Source organism: Lytechinus variegatus, chromosome 1, assembly GCF_018143015.1.
Source record: "Lytechinus variegatus isolate NC3 chromosome 1, Lvar_3.0, whole genome shotgun sequence".
Classification (NCBI taxonomy): Eukaryota; Metazoa; Echinodermata; class Echinoidea; order Temnopleuroida; family Toxopneustidae; genus Lytechinus; species Lytechinus variegatus.
In genome coordinates, this window is record NC_054740.1 from 64,799,910 (window position 1) to 64,822,126 (window position 22,217).

Below are 22,217 nucleotides of genomic sequence, written 5' to 3' on the forward strand. Positions count from 1 at the left end.
CATACGATATTATGGGTCCGATATCACATCGATACAAAATTCACAAATTACGCAAGCCTTGCATATTCTGTAGGCACAGACCCTTGGTTTCGCAATTCGCAACATACTACAGAGTCTGAAGTAGTGAGACTAGTTTCACTGTGTACTGTGGCTGGCTAGCATAGCTTCCTGTTTGAGCTTCCAAAGGGATTACTCCATCAAGCATCTACAGACAGACTCTTTGGAGTAAATACTCAAGACCTTTTTTGTTTGACGTGTTAATCATGAGTCTGTGCTTGCAGACTAAACGGTGCTCGTAGTTACGCCCCGCCCTTCATTTCCATCACTGCATTGCCATAGTCTGCAGGCACAGACCCTGATTGGAACTTTGATCAACAAGTGTGCCTCCACGCAAAGACTAGCACATACAAAACTTGCTGTTCCAATACAATACTGAGCGAGAGAGCCTTCAGTACACAAGGCATGAGTAGGCTGCACATTCAGACCCTTATTTCGAGTGAAGGGTTTGCCCAGCAGACTAGCATTGCCATTGGGCAGGCAAAAAGACAATTTGACAAATAATAATTTTCTGGAGCGTATAGACCTCTGGCTAGTACTGGTTATCAACCTATACATTTATGATTTATGATATAATCATGATTATATCATAAATCATAATTATATCATAAATCATAAATGTATAATCATGATTATGATGATTATCATGATAAAATAATGATGATTATCATAATTCGTGAATTCCATCATGATTGATATTCCATCGGACCTTATGGTATCGGGCCTTATATGCAAGAAAAATGCCCCCTCACAAACGTGTAATGTGTCCCTTTGGCACCGGAGAATGTTCCGTTTTATCATAGGTCCATGGTTTTATGTATGAGCAAGTGCCCCATTGTCTTCTCGTAAGTTCCCTTTTCTCGAATCAGTGCCCGTAATGAACGTGTACTGTGCCCCTTTCACCTGAGGAGGGCATGTTTTAGGTGTCAAAAGTGCCCTTTCTCGTTATAAGTGCCACTTTTTAAAATAAAAAAATGCCTTCTCTCGAACGTATTCTCTGCCCCTTTCACCTGAGAAGGACCCGTTATTGCCCCCTTGCCTTCTTTTATAAAGTGTCCTTTCTCAAACCAGTGCCCCTTTTTACCCCAAAAAGTGCCCCGCACGAACGTGTGCTGTGCCCCCTTATCTGAGAAGGGCCCGTTTTATGTGTGAGCAAATGAATAGCTTTCTATAAATTGTAAGTGCCCTTTCTCGAATCAATGCCCCTCTTTACCCAAGAAAGGTGCCCCTCACGAACGAGTTCTCTGCCCCTTTTTCCTGAAATAGGACCAGTTTTACGTGTTAACGAGTGCCCCTTTGAAACAAGAAAACAATATTCCTATTTAGTAAGGATGATCCTTGTGCCTTAAAGTCAAGCTAGAGTGGGCTAGATTAGCAGAGGCGTTCAGATAGATGAATGTTTGGGGACTTTTGCCCCTCCCCAATTCTTCACGACCGAGAAAAAAAAAGAGGAAAGAAAAGAGAGAAGGGTGAAATATGATATAATTTTCTGAATATTGTCTAAATCTATCACCTGAAAATTGGATTTTCGTTATAAAAATATTGAAATTTGTGCTCGCTCACAACTTCTTATAAAGTTACGTGATACTACATATCTTGCCCCCTAAAAATTGTGGCCCATATATAGCGCCACTGAAGACTTTCATTCTTTCTTTGTTTTAAGAAAGTGCCCTTTTTGAAAGAAAATTGCCCTTTCTTCCCTGTGCCCCCCCCCCCCCAGTTTCAACTTCGCTCCGCCACCCCTGCAGAATATTATATTACTTGTCTTTCTCTTCTAATTACATGCGATTAATTATGCGTGCCACTTAACCTTGATTATCAAAGATCTTATAAGTTGATATTATTTTTGATACAGAATCATAATGTAGATCTGGGCCCCGTCCCACAAAGAGTTACGATTGATCCAATCCAACGTCACCTTCTAAAATACATGTTTGTTTCAAAATATACTTTCTAGATTGTGATGTAGTACATTCATACATTCACTGTTTTCCTGGCAATTTAGTCTGTCATTATGCTTCTCTTTGTTTACAAGGGAAATTTTCCAAATTTCCAATTAAAAAAAAAAAATTATGACACTGATGGATTTCCAGGATCAATCGCAACTCTTTGTAAGACGGGGCCCTGTTCTTAATTTGACGTGACTCTGCCCCCTCTTGAGAGATTTTAATGTTGATATATGATTTTATTCTTCATATCAACGGTCGTTGACTTTCGTCTTAGTTTCTTTGATTAGAATTTGCTTACTCTATAGGCTGACAAAAAAGGATGAGTCCTTCCGCGTCATTTGAAGTTGAAAGAAATATAAGTCCTAATTCAAAGAGTAAATAAACAACTTTTGTGTCTGCATAATACTGTTGTTTCCCTTGACGGCTGAAGCCAAATATTTCAAGGGGGATCACCGATTTTTTTTTAGGGGGATCGTCCCCCCCCCCTCAAATTTAGGGGGGATACGTCACCCTTGTCCCCCCCCCCCCCCCCGCTTCCGCCGCCTATGTTCCCTTTTCGTTGTCCGATTCGTTTCAAATTATTTCACCAATCTGCTTTTATATTTTGTTTATTTCTCTTTCATTTTTCTTTGTCCCAGTACCCTCATGTTAGCTAAACGGCAAAAGTTCGTTCAATTATCAATATTGATCATAATATTTTTTCAATAATTTGCGGGAGTGGTCTGGTTGCTATTCAAAAAGACCCCTAATTCGTGAAGTATTCTCTGCATGTTCTTTTGGAATAGTTATTGTTCAAAGTTTTTCAAGGCATGGTTGTTTAAAGCCCCCCCCCCCCTCCCCCCAAAAAAGTTCATCAGCAAGAACTGTTGGTCATTTTGCCCCAGAAATTTTTGACAAGCTTTTCTTGCCCCCCCCCCCCCTTCCTGGCAACGGGCGGGTTGCTATTCATATTTTCCGAGCTTCGTTATTTCGCAATTGACATTTCATTAAACTTATTTCGTTGTCCTTTTGTAAGGAGACTCACAGGCGCGTAGCCAGGGGGGCGGTGGGGGCGGTCGCCCCCCCCCCCCCCTCAAAAAAGGGGGGAAAAGAGAGGAGAAAAGGAAAAGGGAAGGGAGGAAAGAGAAGAAAGGTAGCTTTGTGTTTTTTTTATTCTTCATTTTTTTCTCAAAAGAGAAATTCCTTCACTCTTCTTGCTCTAAATTTACATATGAATTTTGCTTCCGCGCTGCGCGCAGTTAAATGACAATATTGAAGTTCTCAATTTTTTCCCCCACCTTTTCTCTTACCTTGTTTTTCCACCTCAGCTATGTGCTTCTTGTCAGTTAAAGTTAAAATTGTTTACATTATAGGGCATGAATTTGAGTAAGGTTAGGCCGAAGTAATTATAATGAAGTTATCTTATTTTTCAATTGATCGCGCAACTTCTGGTCTGGTCGGCTCCGAGCGGGTAAAATCTTTATATCAGTTTCTACCGTCACCTCCATAAAGTCAACATCTCCCGCTTTACAGCTCATTACTTAACAATCATATTTTTGGGGCAAACAGGTTCCTAATTTAAAAAGAGGAAGGTATGAAATTCGTGTCGTATTAAATAAAAAAGTACAATATTTTTTATCAAATTGTATTAAACTTCATGTCATTTCCCTGTATACATTCATCTCCTGTCCTGTTTTGCGCCCTCAGTTTGAAATTTTGAATGACACTTACGTTTCTATATATTCAAAATGAAGCGCTTCAGGATAAGTCAAAGAAATTAGACATCATTTTTATAGATAATTTCAATAAATCACAGAAGTTTCAACTTTTTGCGCACTATTTTCCTTGTAATGAAGTTCAATAATCTTAGAAAATCAATTGAATTAGAGCCAATTGGGTATTAGAGATATCTACATTTGATGAAACGTCCGCCCTTTGAAATTTCAGAGTTTCATTGCTCTGCACGGGAGGAATATCTTACTCTTACACTTCTTCTCCTCTGACTTTACGATTTAAAGATATGCACTGTTGCTAAATTGTTTGGAATCAAATATGATCTTTCCAAGGAAAGTATTCAATATATCTTTGAGAATACCCTTTTCTCGGGACCCTTTTAATGGCAAGAAAAATTGAAAAAAAAGCTTTAGCTCCTGCGCTACGCGCGGAGTTATTATAATTTTAATTTCCTCCATTGTATACCTTTTTGTGCGTTTACAATCACTTTTGAAAAAAAGGTTCAAAATTGCAACATAGTCGACCGAATTGGAGGTACTAGAGACAAGAGAAACGGCTCCATTTTAATTTATGAAACACTAAAATCTTCGCGCTTCGCGCGGGAGACTCCCCTCCCTGCACCCACCCCCTGTAATTGTTGGCACGCTTTGCATGCATTTACCGCCCCCTCCAAAATGAATCCTCGCTACGCAGTTGGAGACTCAAGATGGCAGTGTTTAACAGCAGAAGGTGATTATTTTATCCATATCTTTATGTTTTTAACCTGATTATCATGACAAGTCATGGATGACATGGTTACCATTTCAGGTTTTATATAAATGTATGTCCGACAATTTTCGTTACTTTCAGTTCTAAAATTACAATTTTCATTCGCAAGAGTTTTTTTATTGCATGTAATCTTCTATATAGCTTCATCAATGTTGAAAAATGATGGGGAATTTTGCAACAATGTAGAATGTGTTATGGCCTATTCAGATTCCTGTGATAAAGAAGACAATTTTCAACTTATATTTAATGATTAAACAAACAGATTAATGCTATTTATAATTTATATAACATGTGTTATATTCGGCGTGCTCCACTTTGGTTTGGGCGACCCTCTGCGGATGGTTACATCTAAAACCCCATTTCTGAAAGAAAATAAATATGACTTGGTATTCTAATTTGAAGTTAGACATACTGTATATAGAAATTTCTAGCCGAGCTGATTTCAATGTAATTGTTACAACTACATGTATATGCATTATACTGCGGGTAGAAATGTGAGCAAAATTTGCTTGTAAGGTATCATTGCTATGAAGCAAAAAAAAATGGCCCGAGGTCAGTTCCCTGAAGTAAACCTTGCAACTGAAATATTTGTTATCATAAAAAAAAAATATTTTCAAAACTTGGCAATGGATTTTATTTTTTCGTCATGTCAGTTTGTTTACAAAAAATTAAGAAGAAAGATGCGGAATATTATTATTAGCCAATACTTTTTTTTTAATCTGGGCTGTACATTGATCATTTCTATAAAGTCTACCATTCATTAAAATCTTATGATGTGTTTTTCATTCATGCACTTGAAGTCACCAGAGGACGTCATAACAATTCTTGTGATACAAAGATCACGTGGTTTGGTTCTATCGTTCATCTTACATGTATGGATGGATATACGCTGAAAGGCAATGGGATCATTCAATGTGTCCCAGGAGGATCGCAATTCTATCTGATATGGAACGATTCCATTCCAACATGTGAGAAGATTACAGGTAAGAGTAAAACAAATATTTTATTGTAGTAACCTTGAAATAATATCATTCAGAAATTTATATTTATTAAGAAACGTGTATGATGATTACAATCCTATTTCCTGCTTCGGTGAGTTTTACAGTGTGGTATGATGTAATTATACTGTTTCAATGTTGTTTTTTTTTGGGGGGGGGGTGGTGTTCGATAAGTTGTTCATTAATCAATTATCTTTTTTTTCTTTTTACCTCTTTTCGCATTAAATGAAAGGTAATTAATATGATCTTTTATTCGACAAAGCATCGTATAATTGGTAGGAAGGTGTATACCCCAGCCCAGGTGCAGATCCAAGGGGGGAGCCGCCCCCACCCTATTTTTGGCAATGAAAGACATTCTCCTGCACATCAACGACCGAGTAGCTCTGCATAGGAGGATTAACCTTTTTTTTTTTTAATCGTAAAAATGTCCAGTTTTCAGGCCTTAATATTAATATATTTCGCGCTCTCATTAATATTAAATTTAAAGATAAGATAGGCCTAACAGTTTCATGATTTCCTTTAAATGAAACTGTCCCTTTTTCAGAATGGAATATCGGCAAGTTTCATCTCGCGTTTCAAAAGAGGAATATACAGATAGTCGTCATTAAATTATGATGACGAAATGTCCTTACAATGCCCCGGCACTATGTCAGAATAATAATTTAAAAAAATCGACCCGTCGCGCTCGCATCGTTGGTCAAGTGTATATTCACTCATTTTACAATTTTGACACAGTGCTTGAAATAGTACTTAAATTTACCCCTTTCAGATTCAGCTCGCGCATTATTGATTTTGATGATACAAGCAATATATTTAGAATGCCCATATTCTAGGTCTAAATCTAAAAAACACGCGTACGTTTATTGAGATAAGCAGTTTGCTTTTCTTTATATATATATTACATCTTTTCAATTCATTGTAAGCGCTTTGGGCCTAATGGGAAAAGCGCAGTACAAATAATAAGTAATAATAATAATAATAAATTATCCATTTTTTATATCAGAATATACAAAATTTATTCTCGCGCTTTGCGCACGCACTATTAATGTACGTAGATACGCAATTACTCATCCTCTTAAAGATGTACATAACATAAACATAAAAAAAGGTTAGCGCATCCCCTTTTTAGGTCTAAATCTCTTTTTTTCCGCTCGCGCTTCGAGCTCGCATTAATAATTGTTTAGTTGTATACCGAATACCGATCCTATTCATGATTACAAAGTGCTTAGAATGTAAATTTTTAGGTCAGATTGTCAAAAATTTCAGCTCGCTCTCCGCGCTCGCATTATTTGATTAAATAACATGTATCGTTTTAACTGCAAACACTCCTTAACAGATCCCTTTTCAATCAGGCAGAACGAATAGGCCTATTACAAATTTCTGTTCGCAATTCGCGCTCGCAGTGATTTTTAGTTACATATACAAAGCTTGTTCACGATCACAAACATTGCAAAGACTGTTCATTTTTCAAGACAAAATGCATGAAATTTCCAATAAATAGCTAGCTCGCACTATTCGATTAGGGCTTATGATGATATTATTATTTATTTATTTTTGTAAGAATAAAGCTAAGAAGTGATTGTTAGGTCTACCACTTCAAAGAGACAAAAATCAACTTTGAGCGGCTGATCGAAGAAAATATTGGAAAATATTTTCGCCCCCCCCCCCCATTAGTGAAAGCTGGATCCGCCCCTATACGCAATAGAATCTTGGCAAACTCAAATGAACAACATCTTAAACATAAAATGATGGATTGCAATCATAACAGACATAGGCTTGTACTGACTATACAGGAAGACACAATTTCTGTTTTATTATAAATTCACTTTCCATTTTTTTTTTATATCGACAGTTATGAAAAGGCATATGATGCTGGGGATGCACCTCTCAAAAAGCTTTATTCCTCCTCTATATGTGTGTGTTGTTTGCATGATACAATTACTAAATCATTTCAAAATCCAGATAGCAACTTTGCAAAGGCCCCTTTATTTGGATCAACTTTTATCTTTTTTTTTCATGATTACAGCCAAAAGACCCCTTTATTTGGATAAACTTTTCTTTTTGTTGCTTTCATACCTACAGCCTCAGATAAACCGACCATCGATGTCATCACGGAGCAGTTTGGGGGTAATATCATAATGATATATTTTTATGGGTAATATCTATAGGTAATATCCAAAATTCCCTCTTCATGTTCGTGATAATTTTGTCCATGTTAATGATGAGGTCGGAAGTATGCGTGGGTTTATACGAGTGGTTTTATTTCGTAGCACCCTTCATGGACATGATTAACAAGAGTTTATAAATTATTTCCATGTAATTTCATTTCTTTGATTTATTCATTCATTTATGTCTTAAGCAAACGTTTAATATATAAAGTTGATTGCGTCAATTAAACAGCAAATATTTCTTGATCGGAAATAATGTAGTTAATTTGGATACAGAAACTTACATGTCAAGACAAATACATTATGGTATAAAGCACACAAAACATCTATCTTATGATGGAGTTGTCTTTTGTGAAAGATGCCCAAAACATGCTGATAATTAAAGTTATTCTTAATGAAGCTAAAACTGTATTTAATCTATGATTCTTTATTCTAAAAGGGTACAAAGAGATCTTTCATGATTTAGTTCATCTTAGCAAATTATTTTCTGGATTGATGCTGGATAATATGAGCTGGCTGTTTGGGTTATAGTTTTAGTTAAAGAATTTGTTAAAGGCGAACATTTTAGAGAAAAAAATGATTCGCCACAGTTGTAATTAAGAGTTCAGAAAACAAATCCAATCAGCCTACTTTCAAATATGTGGAATAACTCAAATTATTTTTCTTTTTTTTTTCTTCATTTTGAAAATATACCCCTTCTGTTTTTAAAAAATTTATTAATTCAATGAGTTTGCATATGGGATCGCCATCTTTCAAGTAATCAGCAGCACAAAAAGATAATAAGTAATGCAGTTTTCAAGTAAAAAGAAGGTTATAATAACAATTCTTCTTACATGAATACCATAATGATTTCATAGACGATCATTTTTGTTTGACATGAAATTACATTTCAGTATTTTTTTTACTAAGATTCACACGAAACAGTAATCCACATATTTATGTGAGTTATGTAATAAAAATCGTAGATGAAATAATAAAAATTAAATAGACATCAACCGATGTATCAATGATAATAGCCAACGAAGATAAACCTACACGGTTTAGCGCCTTATACTTATGCTTACTTCCTGTTTATCTGGCTTTATGTTCTGTTCATGATTATGATTATGTTCATGATCTTATGATGAAAGTGAGAGTCGATGGCGAAGTATCACTCTTTTGGTTTCAAAGAAAGAGGTGTCGAAATAGAACTCTTTAGACTTCTTGAATGTTGAAGGGTTTACTGTACATATCAAAACCGAGTATTATGGGCTCTTAATCTTTTTTGTCTGATCGTTTCTGTACTGTTGAGTCTATCAATGAAATAAATTGGGTGGTGGGTGAAGTGTTGTCATTTTTTCATATCCCTATAGTTTACAAACCTATAGTATGATGGGATCTATGGTAATGGATAATTGAGACTTTATGATACAGAAAACTGCATGTGAGACCTCTTGTATGGGAACTTCAACAGCATTGAGAGAGCCAAGCAGTAGATAATTACAGTGTTCTGTGATCCATCTCACAAAATATAAATTAATGGATAATTAATTGATAATTAAAGGGATAGACATAGCGGCCCGAATTCACAAAAAACCTAGCTCCTGGTTTTTGGTGGTTTAAACCCCCTCCTGGTTTAAACCCCGAGCTGGGTTTTTCATTTACGTTTCACAAAAGAGGTTTAAACCCCGAGGGGGTTTAAATGCGTCATAAAACGTCATGAAACGTCATATTTTTTAGTCTGCTCTTAGATGTGGTTTAAACCATGGTTTAATTTTATGAGCATGCGCACTTGAGGAGTTTGTGAAAAATCGCTGAAGTGAAGAAAATTTTTCTTGCGGACCTGCACCTGTCAAGCGGTCTTCTTGATTAGAAATTCGTAAGTATTCTTCTTTGAATTCGTAAAATAAATCCCCGCTTTCCTTCTCTGGAATATATTGATACGTTTTATGCAGTTATATGAAATTGGTAGTGTTGTTTTTCATGACTGCGAACGAGGTTTTGGTATTGACAAGTCCAGACGATGCACTTTATCGTCGCGTGTGTATTGCCACAGTCCCATCCGTGCATTTAAGTGTTGGGATATTTTGACGCTGTGTTGTTGAACGAATTGAAGGTGCTCAGCCGCGGGCCGGGCTTAAGCCCTAATTGTTTTATGAGCTTCACAAGGATGTTTATATTATTATGCTATCTATATCATAATTTGTGAATGTCAAGATAAAAATGAAATATCTAAATCTATATAATTTTTGTACTATTTGGTGCATTTTAAGAGGAGAAACTCAGAAAGATTTTTTTTTCAATTTTATTTTGAATTTGCCTTGACCATGTTGACTAAAGTAACTTCGTACTAAAAATAAAAAGCCTAAAATTGCATTTCAAAATATACATTTGTAGATCGAGACCAACCTTTTTGCTTTCGGCACAGGCCAATTTTTGAGGCTGTAGGAATATTAAAGAGTTGATTACTCAAAGTTTGGTCTAAAGTCTTTTCACTTGCAAATGAAGAAAATAGAGCCCCCCCCAAAAAAAAAAAAAAACCAGATTTATTTTAAGTCGTTAGGCCTAGAGGCCTACTTTTGAAAAGCATATTCACAGTTTCAAGCAAATTATTACAATGTTTTTTTTTTATTGCATTCACCGTGTTCACTGTGAGATTTGCATTTAAAAAGTGATAAACCAATGAATATTTTTTTTTTAATGAAAAATTATTATTTTTTTTTAATTTGACCATTGTTTCACAGAATTACATTGGCATCAGACTGATCAGAGGTACCATGCAGTGTAGGCTCCAAGGATTATCTCCATCTTCTTCACAGCCTTAAAATACTAAGAGGTATGATTATTAATTTGATTTACATTGTTTTGATTTGTTTAAAAGTATTATTGAAATGATCTGTTAAGATATCGAACATGAAATATAATTAGACTGAAGAAATGAAATGGCTTGAATGTAGTTTTTGTTAATCTCAGGAAGTAAATTAAGATTGCAGTAATTATGTTGGCAGATCAAATCTACATGCACATGTACAGTTTGGAATGATTATAAAGATCACAAAATAAAAGAATTAAAAATAATATTCAACTCTTCTGCATACAGCTACCTTTCCCCAAGACATTGTGGGCTACGTGATGCTAAAAAGCCATCGAAATCGTACAAGGATGGGCCATCTCGAGATCAGTATCGACTGTCAAAAGAAACCGTCACCAATATGCTGGAAGCCGAAATGAAGAGGGACATACAGAGGATTGATCAACTTCCTGTTTATTTGCAGGTGTTGACAACTGTCCATTTTTATGCAGTGGGTAAGTAATTTAATTTTTTTATAAATGATTATTGAATGTTTTCTTGGAACTGTTAAATCTAAATGACTGAGATTGTTTCTATAATTTAAGGACTCCAGATAAAGCTGATGACAATATCTAGAAATCAGAGGAGCACATAAAAAAAGAGTATCATTTCAGCAAACAGTCACGTACCTATGAATTGCATAATTTAAAAATTCCAAAACTACCACAACAGTAGTGAGGCTCTGCTTTTACAACTGTTATGTCAGGTTAGAGTTATAATTTTGCCATTAACCCATGGTAGAGCTTCATGAGGTAATATCATGAGGTTCACCAAACTTGTACACAAAATTTTGAAATTTTGAGTATAAAATTATGCTAATTTATGCAAAATTTATTCATGCTAATTTATGCGAAATTCATAATCACAAAAAATGCTTCTGTATTTGTAGACCAATTTTGATTTTTTTCATCCGTCTGGTAGAGCTACATGTACATGAGGGTCCCTAAATTTCCACACAGACTTAAAATTTTGACTAGAAAATTATTTATGTTAATTTATGCAAAATTTATTCATATATCACCAAAAAAATGCTTCTTCTATGTCACTTGTCTATTAATTTCAATTCTGTTTCCTCAATTTATGTCACAAATATAATTCACTAGTGATGACTTGGCTGAAATTAAAAATTGATGGTACATTGTTTGGGTACTGTACAACCCAATTATTTTTTTTTACTTTTAATCAAAAGATGTGCAAAACTTCAAGGTAAAAAGTCATTAACGCATTGGGCAAAAAAAATTATTCAATAGTTGTTTTTGAAGTCAGCACTGCTGCTATATTGAATCGCATAATGATGGCGAGACTGCCAAAGGCGTTCCACTTGTTAAAATATATTGGAGAAAATTGTATGATATTTGTACAAGATGAATATTCATTGTTTAACATCTGTATGTGCTTCAATGAAATGTTTTAAATTACCTCAAAACAATCACCTCACCCATCAACCATATGGTTTGTTTTTATTTTACAGGATCATTTTAAAAGATGCATGGTGATGAGGCAGCAATATCGCAGTCATCAATGTGTCAGAAGCTAAAGCAAGAGGCAATACATGAAGATTCCTACAACAAGAGAAGAAGTTGAAGCAACTCGAAGACAGTTCTATCTAACTGTTAGATTTCAAGGAGTGAAAGGTGCAACTGATGGGACACATGTCTACATCAAGAAGGGGGGGGGGATTGGGCCATATGCTTCTTATATACCCCTTCCAACTTCATGTGGAGAGGAATGCCTATAACAATGGCAAAAGCATTAAGAACATAGAAACACAGAGTTCATTCAAATTTATGAAGAATACTTTACTTCTTTATTTGTTAATGAATTGATTATTATAACCCTGTGATTCCTGCAGCTTAGCTTCAGCAACCTCTCTTTATTCAAAACGTCCATTCGTAGTTTGTGCTCCTTCAAGCTCATATCGTGTCTTTCAATCTCATTTCATGCTCTTTCAATCTCATATCATGTTCTTTCACTCTCATCTTGTACTCTTTATAAAGTCGAGACCATGTTTCTTCCATTGAACTTCAATTCTAATGGCATGCACTTCTACCTGCTCAAACTCTTCTGATAAGATGATTCTTTTTTCCTTGAGATGGGTAATTCAAATTCCATTTTGCAGAACAAAGGTTTGTGGTATTGCTGCAGGGTTGCATTTAAGTACATAACATATAGTAACAGTACAGTTGTAAAACACATACTATAAATCATGTTGTCAAAGATGTATGTTGTTTAACGTACTGGTAACTCTCTACTTGATCGGTTCAGCTTTGACACCAATGTACATTGTTGTGTTTTCTGATTGTTCTCGGAACCATAAATTGAATTTTTGAAAACATTAAAGACTTAATTATGAAAATTTCTTTAAAAACAGACAACAATGCAATGTATTCTTTTCAGAGGTATACAATATTCGGTGCACAGTTCATTGAATTGCTTGAATCTGTTAACATACATATATTGAAGCCCTTTTCATAGTTCAAATGATTCACCCTCCCAGTTCAGTTTTATAAATCCCTCTTCACCTCTAAATACCTTACTACATATCTAGTATATTCAGATTATTTTGTGTGTACCAGTGTATTGTGCATCCAATTAACATGATCTTGTAATTACATGTACATGTACTTGATTTGGGGATCATGTTTAATTTGTTACATTATTTAACATCTTTTTAACTACATCTGATTTATGAGTCTGGCCAAAGAGATATTCTGGCAGAAAGGGTTAATGGAAAAGGGAAACAAAGGCATTGTAATTTTAATGATACTAAATTACCTTGAAGAGGAATGTGATTTTGAAGAAGTTCCATCAGTCTGGGAATGTTTCCTTGATACCTCAGCCAGAAATGAATTTGTAGAATTTGTCCTCGTGGTGAAAGAAATAGATGAACTTCTGTTCTTATGCAGGTTTATAAATTTCAACAATGTGTCACATTCATCTCAGTTGGGAGGGTTTTATTATTTTGTTTCAAGGAAAGTGATGAATATTCTTGATAATGTAATTATATGACGATTTGGGAAGTATTTTGAGAGGTCCACTATGTGAGATAGCTTTTATTCAAAATAGCTTAAACTGGACATGGAGTTTTCACATTTGCAATCATTATTTGTGTATTAATTGCAACAAGCATAAAAAAGAAGAAAGAATGACCTTTCATTTTGTGAGGAAGCATTTCCTGATTTAAGGACTGTTTATTTCAATAGATTATTAAACGTATTTTCGTTTCATAAAATATTTAAAAGATAAAAGTTCTTTATACGGTTGATTTATTGAGATATGTCTTCAGTCAATGATGGATCTGAAGTGGGGGGGGGGGGGGACAGGATGTTTGATTACATGTAGGTTTTATTCAAAGTTCTTATATGCAAGAGTAGTTTCTAATCATGCATTACAATAAGGATTAAGAATGCAATTTTATAGGATTTTTGTTAGTAGGAAAATTGTATTCTGCACTTTTGTTATAAGTACCCCCTTGTATATATTATGGGGGGGATGTCAGATATTCACCTAGTATTGGAAAACGAAATCAGAGTAGATGCACTTGGTTGTTTAGGTGGTGTAACTTGAGGCAGTGCTGGATTTGAAGTTGGCGTATTCCATGGTTAAGGGAAATAAAGATGATTGTTTAATTCTGGGAATGCTTGATATTTATATAGATTTTCAACAAAATTAAATGCATAATTGATCTAACCTAACTTATTAAAAGAATTTGGTATGTATGAAAATGAATTCATTGGAGAAGTAATAAAAAAAAATCAATTTAAAAAATAAAATCCATTGTATATTAATGTCAACACAGTTACAAAAAATAAGCGTGAAGCGAGTGAAGTCAAAGAAGATGCACTGACTTTGCTAGGTGTTACTGGAACTTGATCTATACATGACCTGCAATGTATATATAATTTTTTTTTTTTGGGGGGGGGAGAAACATTTATTGGATTAATACATTACATGTACTGAGAATATTATATGCCTATAGAATGTACAGTCTAATGAATTTGACATTTGAAAATATTTCCATTATATTTTTTGCCAAGGTATTTTGTTGTACAATCATTAAAACAGGAAATAATTATTTGATTGAATATTGAAATTTTCATGATTTCTCTATGTACACCGCCTTGAAATATTGAAATAAAAAAATAGATAACTTTAAAATATTTAAACTGCTTCAATTTAAGATGCTTCTTATTACAGGTATTCTGTTGATGGACCTTGGAGACTTCCTGGGAAGTTGATGTTAGTGTTGGTTTGTCACTGTAAAAAGATAATGAAATTCATAACACAAGATTTTTATGAATATATTTTATAGAGAAATGTGTGGGGAAAAGTTGGTTAAGAATGGTTGTGACCAAGAGCTCAAGAACTTTTCTTTTAGAATGCCAATTTGTAATGCTTATTTATCCATTCAAATACATTTATGTATTTCCGAAAGAGCAAGGGGGGAGGAGGCGGCAGAGAGAAAAAGGTAGTAGAATGGTGAATGTGTGTGCAGTAGCGTACCTTGGATTTTCCACAGGGGGGGGGGGGCAAAATCGTCAGCAAAAAAAGGGTCTTCAATCACAAAAGGATTTCATACCAGAAAAAAAATGGACAAGCAAAAAAAAAAACAACTTCTCGTCAGGAGGGGGGGGGGGGCAGAATAGGTCCCTTGCATGGGCTGTGACTCGTCAGGGGGTAGTCTGCCCCCCCCCCGTAGGTACGCTAGTGTGTGTGAGAGAGATAGAAAGAAAATGAGCGGGAACAGGAGAAAGATTATGAGAACGATAAAGAACAGTTCATCAATTTCACTTCAATATTGTTTAACTATTGAGAAAAGTTTCAAATTGAAATGAGAAATAGAAATTAAAATAATTTATTTTGATAAAAAAATATTCAGAAAATATATATGCTAAATAAAGCCTCTAAAATATTAATATTACGAATTCTAGCTACAACTACCCCACCCCAAAAAAGGTTATCTTTCCAAAATTCGGGTCATCTCATCCCAAATACATGTTTTATTTCGATTTTGAATGATTTTGTATTTTTTACCATCATAAAAGACCTAAACTATTTTGAATAGGGATTTCCGTCAATGTTTCAGTGATCCACAAATATTTATTTTTATGCGTGCTAGACTTATGGGATGCACCTTTGATTACCATTAACAAAATGAAGTCAAGATTTAGGGAATAAACCAGGGCGGTCTCAATTTTAAGAAAGGAAAATAAACAAATTAGAGGATAAAGTTTACTTCAGAAAATTTTGGGGACTTGTTCTTTCTAGAATTTACATTTGAATTTAAATTTTTTGATATTTTTGGCGATGGAACTGGATTCAAAGGTCGTTTCGCAATTTTGATTATGACGTAAGAACAGCTGATCGGCAATCTTTGTTATGATTGTTGTTTTTATACTGAAAAAGCATTAGAAGATCCATACTTTTAGAATATTGGTTGCCGGACGACTGTACGGGCATGCATGCGCGTTGTTAACTCTCAGCTCAGCCTCAGCTAAGCTAAGCGATCGAGATCGTAGACATGCAAAATCAACAGCTGATTTTCATATTAAATGCAGCTTACCACCAAAAATGTAAGTATTATGAGAAAGCAATCTGATAAGATACTACTTATTCTTGAAAATGATGAAGTAATTATATTCATATTTCAAGTTTCGTCGGGTAATCTTCATATTACATCTGGTTGTTGTCATTTTATTTTCAGCCGAATTAAATTTATTCAATGATTAAAAACATGACATCGATGTTTACGGATGGGACCGACATGAGATTATCGTCGACGCGCAGACGACCGCAATGGTTGAGACAAATTTTCATTTTTATTGCATTTTGTGATGTATCTAAAAATAGCAGATGTACAATACAATTCGACTCATCCAACAATGAATAAGTTTTTAATGTAATTTCATTTCATGTAGTCAATTGAGATTGCAAATTTCGGTAGTTTAAACCCAGACTTTGGATTTTCGATCCCTGTTTGCCGTGGTCAGCAAAGACCGTAGCAGACAACATACGCTCTACTGAGCATGCTCAGAACCGTGGACTAAAATAAAACCATGGTTTAAAGATAAATTCCAGTTTTGGTAACGATCTCAAAATGACTTTTCACAGAATCTAATATAATTACCACCCAAGTGTTTGTTTGTATGAATAAAAAAATATGTGCCAAAGGATTCTGGAAGAAATTGTGTAATTGCTGAGAAATAAGCAAAATAAGCACGGATTCGGTCACTTCCGTCGGGTCTTTATTTCAGCAAAAATTATACACTGTCCCACGTGTGCCTATCTGTGTTGGTGATCTTCAGTGTGAACGTTTTTCAGCGTAGATTTCAAGATTTCACAAAGTTCAGTTTATGTAACTGTACCAGATCTAGATCCTCGATGATATACTGACAATTAAGCCTGGTTTTACAGACTTTCTCATGAAATCAGTGTTTACTGCAACTACTGGTATTTCTCTTTAAACCATGGTTTAATTTTAAACCATGGACTAAAGAAACCATCGTTCGTGAAACGGAGAGGGGGTTTAAACCCCCTCGGGGTTTAAACCATGGACTAAAAAACCTAGGAGGGGGTTTAAACCCCCTCGGGGTTTAAACCTCCTTTGTGAATTCGGGCCGCTATGTTCACAAACGCTGACGTATTGTGTCAGCACTTAAAATGAACATGAAAGTTATATCACTATTATCATTAAATATATATATATATATATATATATATATATATATATATATATATAGATGCATATATATATATATATATATATATATATATATATATATATATATATATATATATATATATATATATATATATATATATATATATATATATGTATATATATATATATATATATATATATATATATATATATATATATATATATATATATGTATATATATATATATATATATATATATATATATATGTATATAAATGTATAGTAGTGCCTAGTAAATATGCAGAATCGAAATGAAAATTATCATTTTTGTCAGATTAGATCCACGCCTTATATAAATATATATATATATACACACATATGTAGTGATAATTGGATTTTTAATCAGTTTGGGCGGCAACGATAATGACGATATCATCATGCATGAAAATGGTATAATAAAATGTAAAATGTGCCTCGGACAAAAAATGAATACATAATCTCTAAAAAAATGTATTCTCATCATTTTTTTTCCTTTGGTAGAATGTTATGAAAGCAGTCTTTCTAAGCAGATTAATCATGTTCCTTATAATATTTCGCATTTTATGGAGCAGATGTGGATGTGAAATTAATGATGTATCACATAGTGATAACGACTACCAAGGAATACTCTGATTGCGTGAGATTCGTATACTGTTATTTTGTAAAATTATTTTCACTTTCTAATTCTTACATGGATAATTATGTATGTTGTGGACATTGATTGAAATGAATGATCACGGATCATCAAACATGTATCTCTACAATTCAGTAGGTATATTTCCTTGTTGATGTTCTGCTGATGATATCTTACCAGTCCTAGTACATACCATGGACAAAATGCTAAGACTGAGATTGCTCTTCCTGAAACGTTTGCCTTGTAAAATGTATAGTAGTGCCTAGTAAATATGCAGAATCAAAATGAAAATTATCATTTTTGTCAGATTAGATCCACGCCTTATATAAAAATTCTGGGTGAAAGATGCATTTCGTCCCTTTTCAGCTCTTCTTACTCACTTATTTTTATTTTGATACAGATTTCGAATTGACGTCATCAGAAGATAACATGACATCCACAACAAAAGGTAAATAATTAATTTGCATCTTATTTTATAAAATGTTCCTTTTTTCCATTTTGGGGTTGAATATTGACGACTTAACTCTCCTAATATCAATAGTGAAGATGTATTAAAATCAAAACATTTTTTCTCTCTTAACAAATCAAATAATCATACTAATAGAGAGTGCAGATCGTAATGATTTTCCTAAACGCTACATGCAATAATAAAATTGGTGAACGAGTTCATTAATTGGTAGAATTATGAAATAGTTGGGAAAGTAACGAATTCATCCATCAAACCAACAAAAAATTGGGGGAAACAACCTTAGGAGAGATTTACAAACGAATAATTTTCAAAGCTTTTCCAAAGCTGTCAGCATGTTCAGTGCTTCCTAAGTTGATATTTTATTTCTCTCATGAAGTTCCTACCCAGGAGTGTGTGCCATCGACCACGCCCACCCTCGTTTTCATGGGAACTACAGGTGGCTTGGCCATTCTTCTTCTTATCATAGCAATATCCTGGATAGTCTATCGGATCCGAGGTCACATGTCTAATAAAGAGGTTAATGGAACGCAGGTAGGTGTCAAAACAATACCATAGTGCCGTGGTGCAGTCGTTTGTTCACTTGCCTCGTCGGGTTGGGGGTTCGAATCACCCCATAGGGGAGAGCGGGGTTGTCCGCCCCCGGGGCAAATCCGCCCACCACTTGATTTCCTACTTTGCTGTGACTGGATGTATAGGTTTTGTCGATGATGTAATGTTAACCTGCCCAAGGTAGCATCATACCTTGGCGAGAGGTCATCTGCTCGGAATTCCAGAAAATCAAATTTCCTTTTTTTAATAGACACTCATGAATGCAGTTATATTTTTTGTTAGAATGGTGTGATATTTGCCTACTGAAATATGCCTTTGATACTTCATATTTTGAAGTATCAAAGGCATATTTCTTTTTTTAAAAAGAATAAAAAAGAAAATGGCTGCCAGGGGGGCTAGTTCGCTCCTTTTGCGATGGCGCAGGTCCGCCCCACTTTTATACATAATTATACGCACATAGACCTACATAATATCCATATAAACATGACATGACATGCACGTATGTCGGTTTATGTGCTAAATAATTATAACTTTTCATAGATTATCGAACTATATTCGAACTATATATATATATATATATATATATATGTGTGTGTGTGTATATATATATATATGTATATATATATATATATATATATATATATATATATATATATATATATATATATATATATATAAACAAAAGTTTATATATATATATATTTATCACTGTTTTTCCCTATGGGCGAACTCGCCCCACCTAACCGGTGAACTTGCCCCAGGGTGGGGTAGGTTCGCCCAGCGGCAAAAGATTTCTTTACGGACCATTTTCGCCCAAACCGTATGCATGTCCTCGCCGAAAATAAGGTATTAGGTAGATATTACCTAGACCTTTATACATCCTAAAGCACGACCTTCCTGCTAAAGAAAGGGCGATTCTAGAAGAGCGTAAAAAAGGGGCGGACTCGCCCTGCTCTCCCCTACGTTGGCCACTCTCCACCCATGCATGTGTTGAACGTAATAACTGACAGATGTGCGCTTTACGGAATGGCGCCTGGTCAGGATATTCTCTCAGGAGTAGAGGTGGTGCACTTTCTATGTCAACAATGATCCATTCTTTTTTATTTGGGACATTCCATAATGTCATAATGAGCCTCGCAACGGTCGGTTAAGGAAAATCCCATTCGTTTACGTGCATTTTTTCAGTTGTTTTATCTGTAAGATTATGAGTGAATGGATCCTGTTTTGGTTAAAGTGTCCAGGTGAGTAGAGTAGCAGTATCATTCTAGAAGTTGTCACGATATCTTTTTTTTTAATACTTTTATTTGCCTTGTCATTTTCTTGTAGGTGACACACACTTACCTCGACATGTCTCGATCGCCGTCCCAAAAGGTTGAGGGACTGAACCAAGGGATATCACCAAAATCCACTCTATCCAGACCTCTCCCGGGACCCCAGCCAGGAGCTGAGGATTATGAAGAAACTACAAATATACAAAACACTGGGGTATTGTACGAAAGCATTCCAGAGAACAAACTCGGTGGGCAGTACGAAAACGCTCCAGAGCCCGGATCAATACGCGATGTAGAATGTGACTACGAGAGCGCCACCGATACTGTTCTTTCAGATAATCTTCAAGGAAGTGTAGCACTTGCGGATGATAGGGGCAATGCGGAATCTGTGGACCAGGATGAATTTGGTTATGTTCTTCCAAACGCTCGATCGAGTGCGCGGGTGCAAAGTAACGTGTTACCAAGTAAGATGAAATCGAGAGGTCTATTCATGGTCTTTGATGAAGATGGTTATCTAAACCCACACTCGTGAACATTGTATTGATTAGCCCTCATGCAAACTGGACCACATTCAACCATCGTGATAACCTACTCGATACATGTGTGACCCAATATGGTCATGGGTGGTTATGATGGGTTATTAACAGAAACAGAAATGAAAATGCTATAAAAATTGACCTTCGAGACAGAATATTTTCACTACCATGCATTACTGGAAAATGCACTGCAGCTGGCACATGCAACTATTAAATATATTCTGAGAAAAATTTCATCAACACTTGTAATCTTAAACGTGGTCAGATATGTCTGACAACTTATTAACGTTGCTGCTATTTAACGTAAATCTTTCAGTCAACATCGATTGACTGGAAGTACTGTTTACATGGTCCTGTCGGATAGAAGAGGGCTCATCGGGTCATAAGGTATTGATGAAAGGCGTTGTATATTTGGCGAGTTTAGGTCTTTACTATTAAAGACAATGTTTCAAATCAAATGAATGAATGAATACTGCAAAAAAAATCATACCTATGGATACCAATGGATGCTTGTGAACGCAGTCTAAGACTCTATATTCAGTTCCAAATTCTGTCTCCTCTTTAGGTTGGCCGGATCATGTCCTGGTGGGTCAGCATCAAACTTGAACTTCACAGGTTCACATCTCCAATACTTATCCAATCCATTCTCGAAGCTGTGGACAGTGGGTGCATTTACTAATTCATTACTTAGGCTATTCCAAGGTTTCCTCATTCTTATGTAAAAAGAATTCTTACGTTTCTCAGTTACTGATCTCGGAATGTACAATTTTTTTATCATGACCCCTGGTAGGCCCATGCACCTGTCCCAAATCTGGCACTACCTCTTGGTCATACCTTTGAAATAACTTGTATGTTTCGATCATGTCTCCTCGCGCGCGGCGATATGCTAATCGGAAGTTTTAGTTGAATCAATCTTTGTTCATATGGAAGGTTCTTAACCTCAGGTACCAACTTAGTGGCCCTTCTTTGTACATTTTCAATTGCTTGAATATGTTTCTTTAAGTATGGACTCCATACTGCATGAGCATACTCCAAATGAGGTCTAATCAATGCTTTGTATAGGAGTAAGAAGTTCTCCTTGTGAAGATAAACAAATGTTCTCCTAATTAGATTCATTAGGCTATTGGCTTTATTTATCTTTGACTGAAAGTGCTGGTCAAAACTAAGCTTTGTGTCGACAATCACTCCTAAATCTTTACTAGTCTCAACTTGAGATAGATTATGTGAGGCATTATCATGTTTATAGTCATTGAAATCATCATTATCACAAGATGGGAATTTTGACATTCATTTGGTCCATAAATGTTCACAAAAGGAATGAAGTTTACAAACGAGATAAACTATGCAAATCAATTACATGTCAGCAGTAATACAATCGACTTAATTTCAACACAATGTTAAGGTTATATAACAGTAAAAATGGATCGTAATCATCATCCTTGTGTAGAAACATGTAAACGGGTTATTTAAATATCAACATCGAATGAAGAGTTAATAAACGATATTTCTGTCTTAAATGTTGAAAAAAGAACATGTCATAGCTAGGCGATACTGTGTTCTGTCGAAATTGGGGCA

General features: G+C 35.0%; 1 protein-coding gene and 1 long non-coding RNA gene across 3 annotated transcripts; both read left to right on the forward strand.

Moving 5' to 3' along the window:
* The first annotated feature begins 9,217 nt into the window (after nucleotides 1-9,217).
* On the forward strand, nucleotides 9,218-12,746 carry LOC121419881. 2 transcript variants are annotated; one of them, XR_005970650.1, is made up of 4 exons: nucleotides 9,218-9,511; nucleotides 10,377-10,468; nucleotides 10,733-10,938; nucleotides 11,955-12,746. It is a non-coding gene; the product is annotated as an uncharacterized LOC121419881 (long non-coding RNA). The 2 variants fall into 2 exon arrangements; XR_005970649.1 differs by having other exon boundaries at nucleotides 10,377-10,938.
* Nucleotides 12,747-18,665: 5,919 nt separating this feature from the next.
* LOC121419887 lies at nucleotides 18,666-21,794 on the forward strand. The gene is made up of 2 exons (XM_041614361.1): nucleotides 18,666-18,817; nucleotides 20,162-21,794. Exons 1-2 carry the CDS (start codon nucleotides 18,710-18,712, stop codon nucleotides 20,636-20,638), a joined length of 585 nt encoding a protein of 194 aa, XP_041470295.1. The 5' UTR covers nucleotides 18,666-18,709; the 3' UTR covers nucleotides 20,639-21,794.
* Nucleotides 21,795-22,217: the final 423 nt, after the last annotated feature.

Bases quoted from the DNA above. Each gene is read 5' to 3' on its own strand.
- LOC121419887 (XM_041614361.1), top strand. From the start codon at position 18,710: ATGGGAACTACAGGTGGCTTGGCCATTCTTCTTCTTATCATAGCAATA. The intron at 18,818-20,161 runs GTAGGTGTCAAA...ATTTTCTTGTAG, and splicing joins AAGAGGTTAATGGAACGCAG to GTGACACACACTTACCTCGA.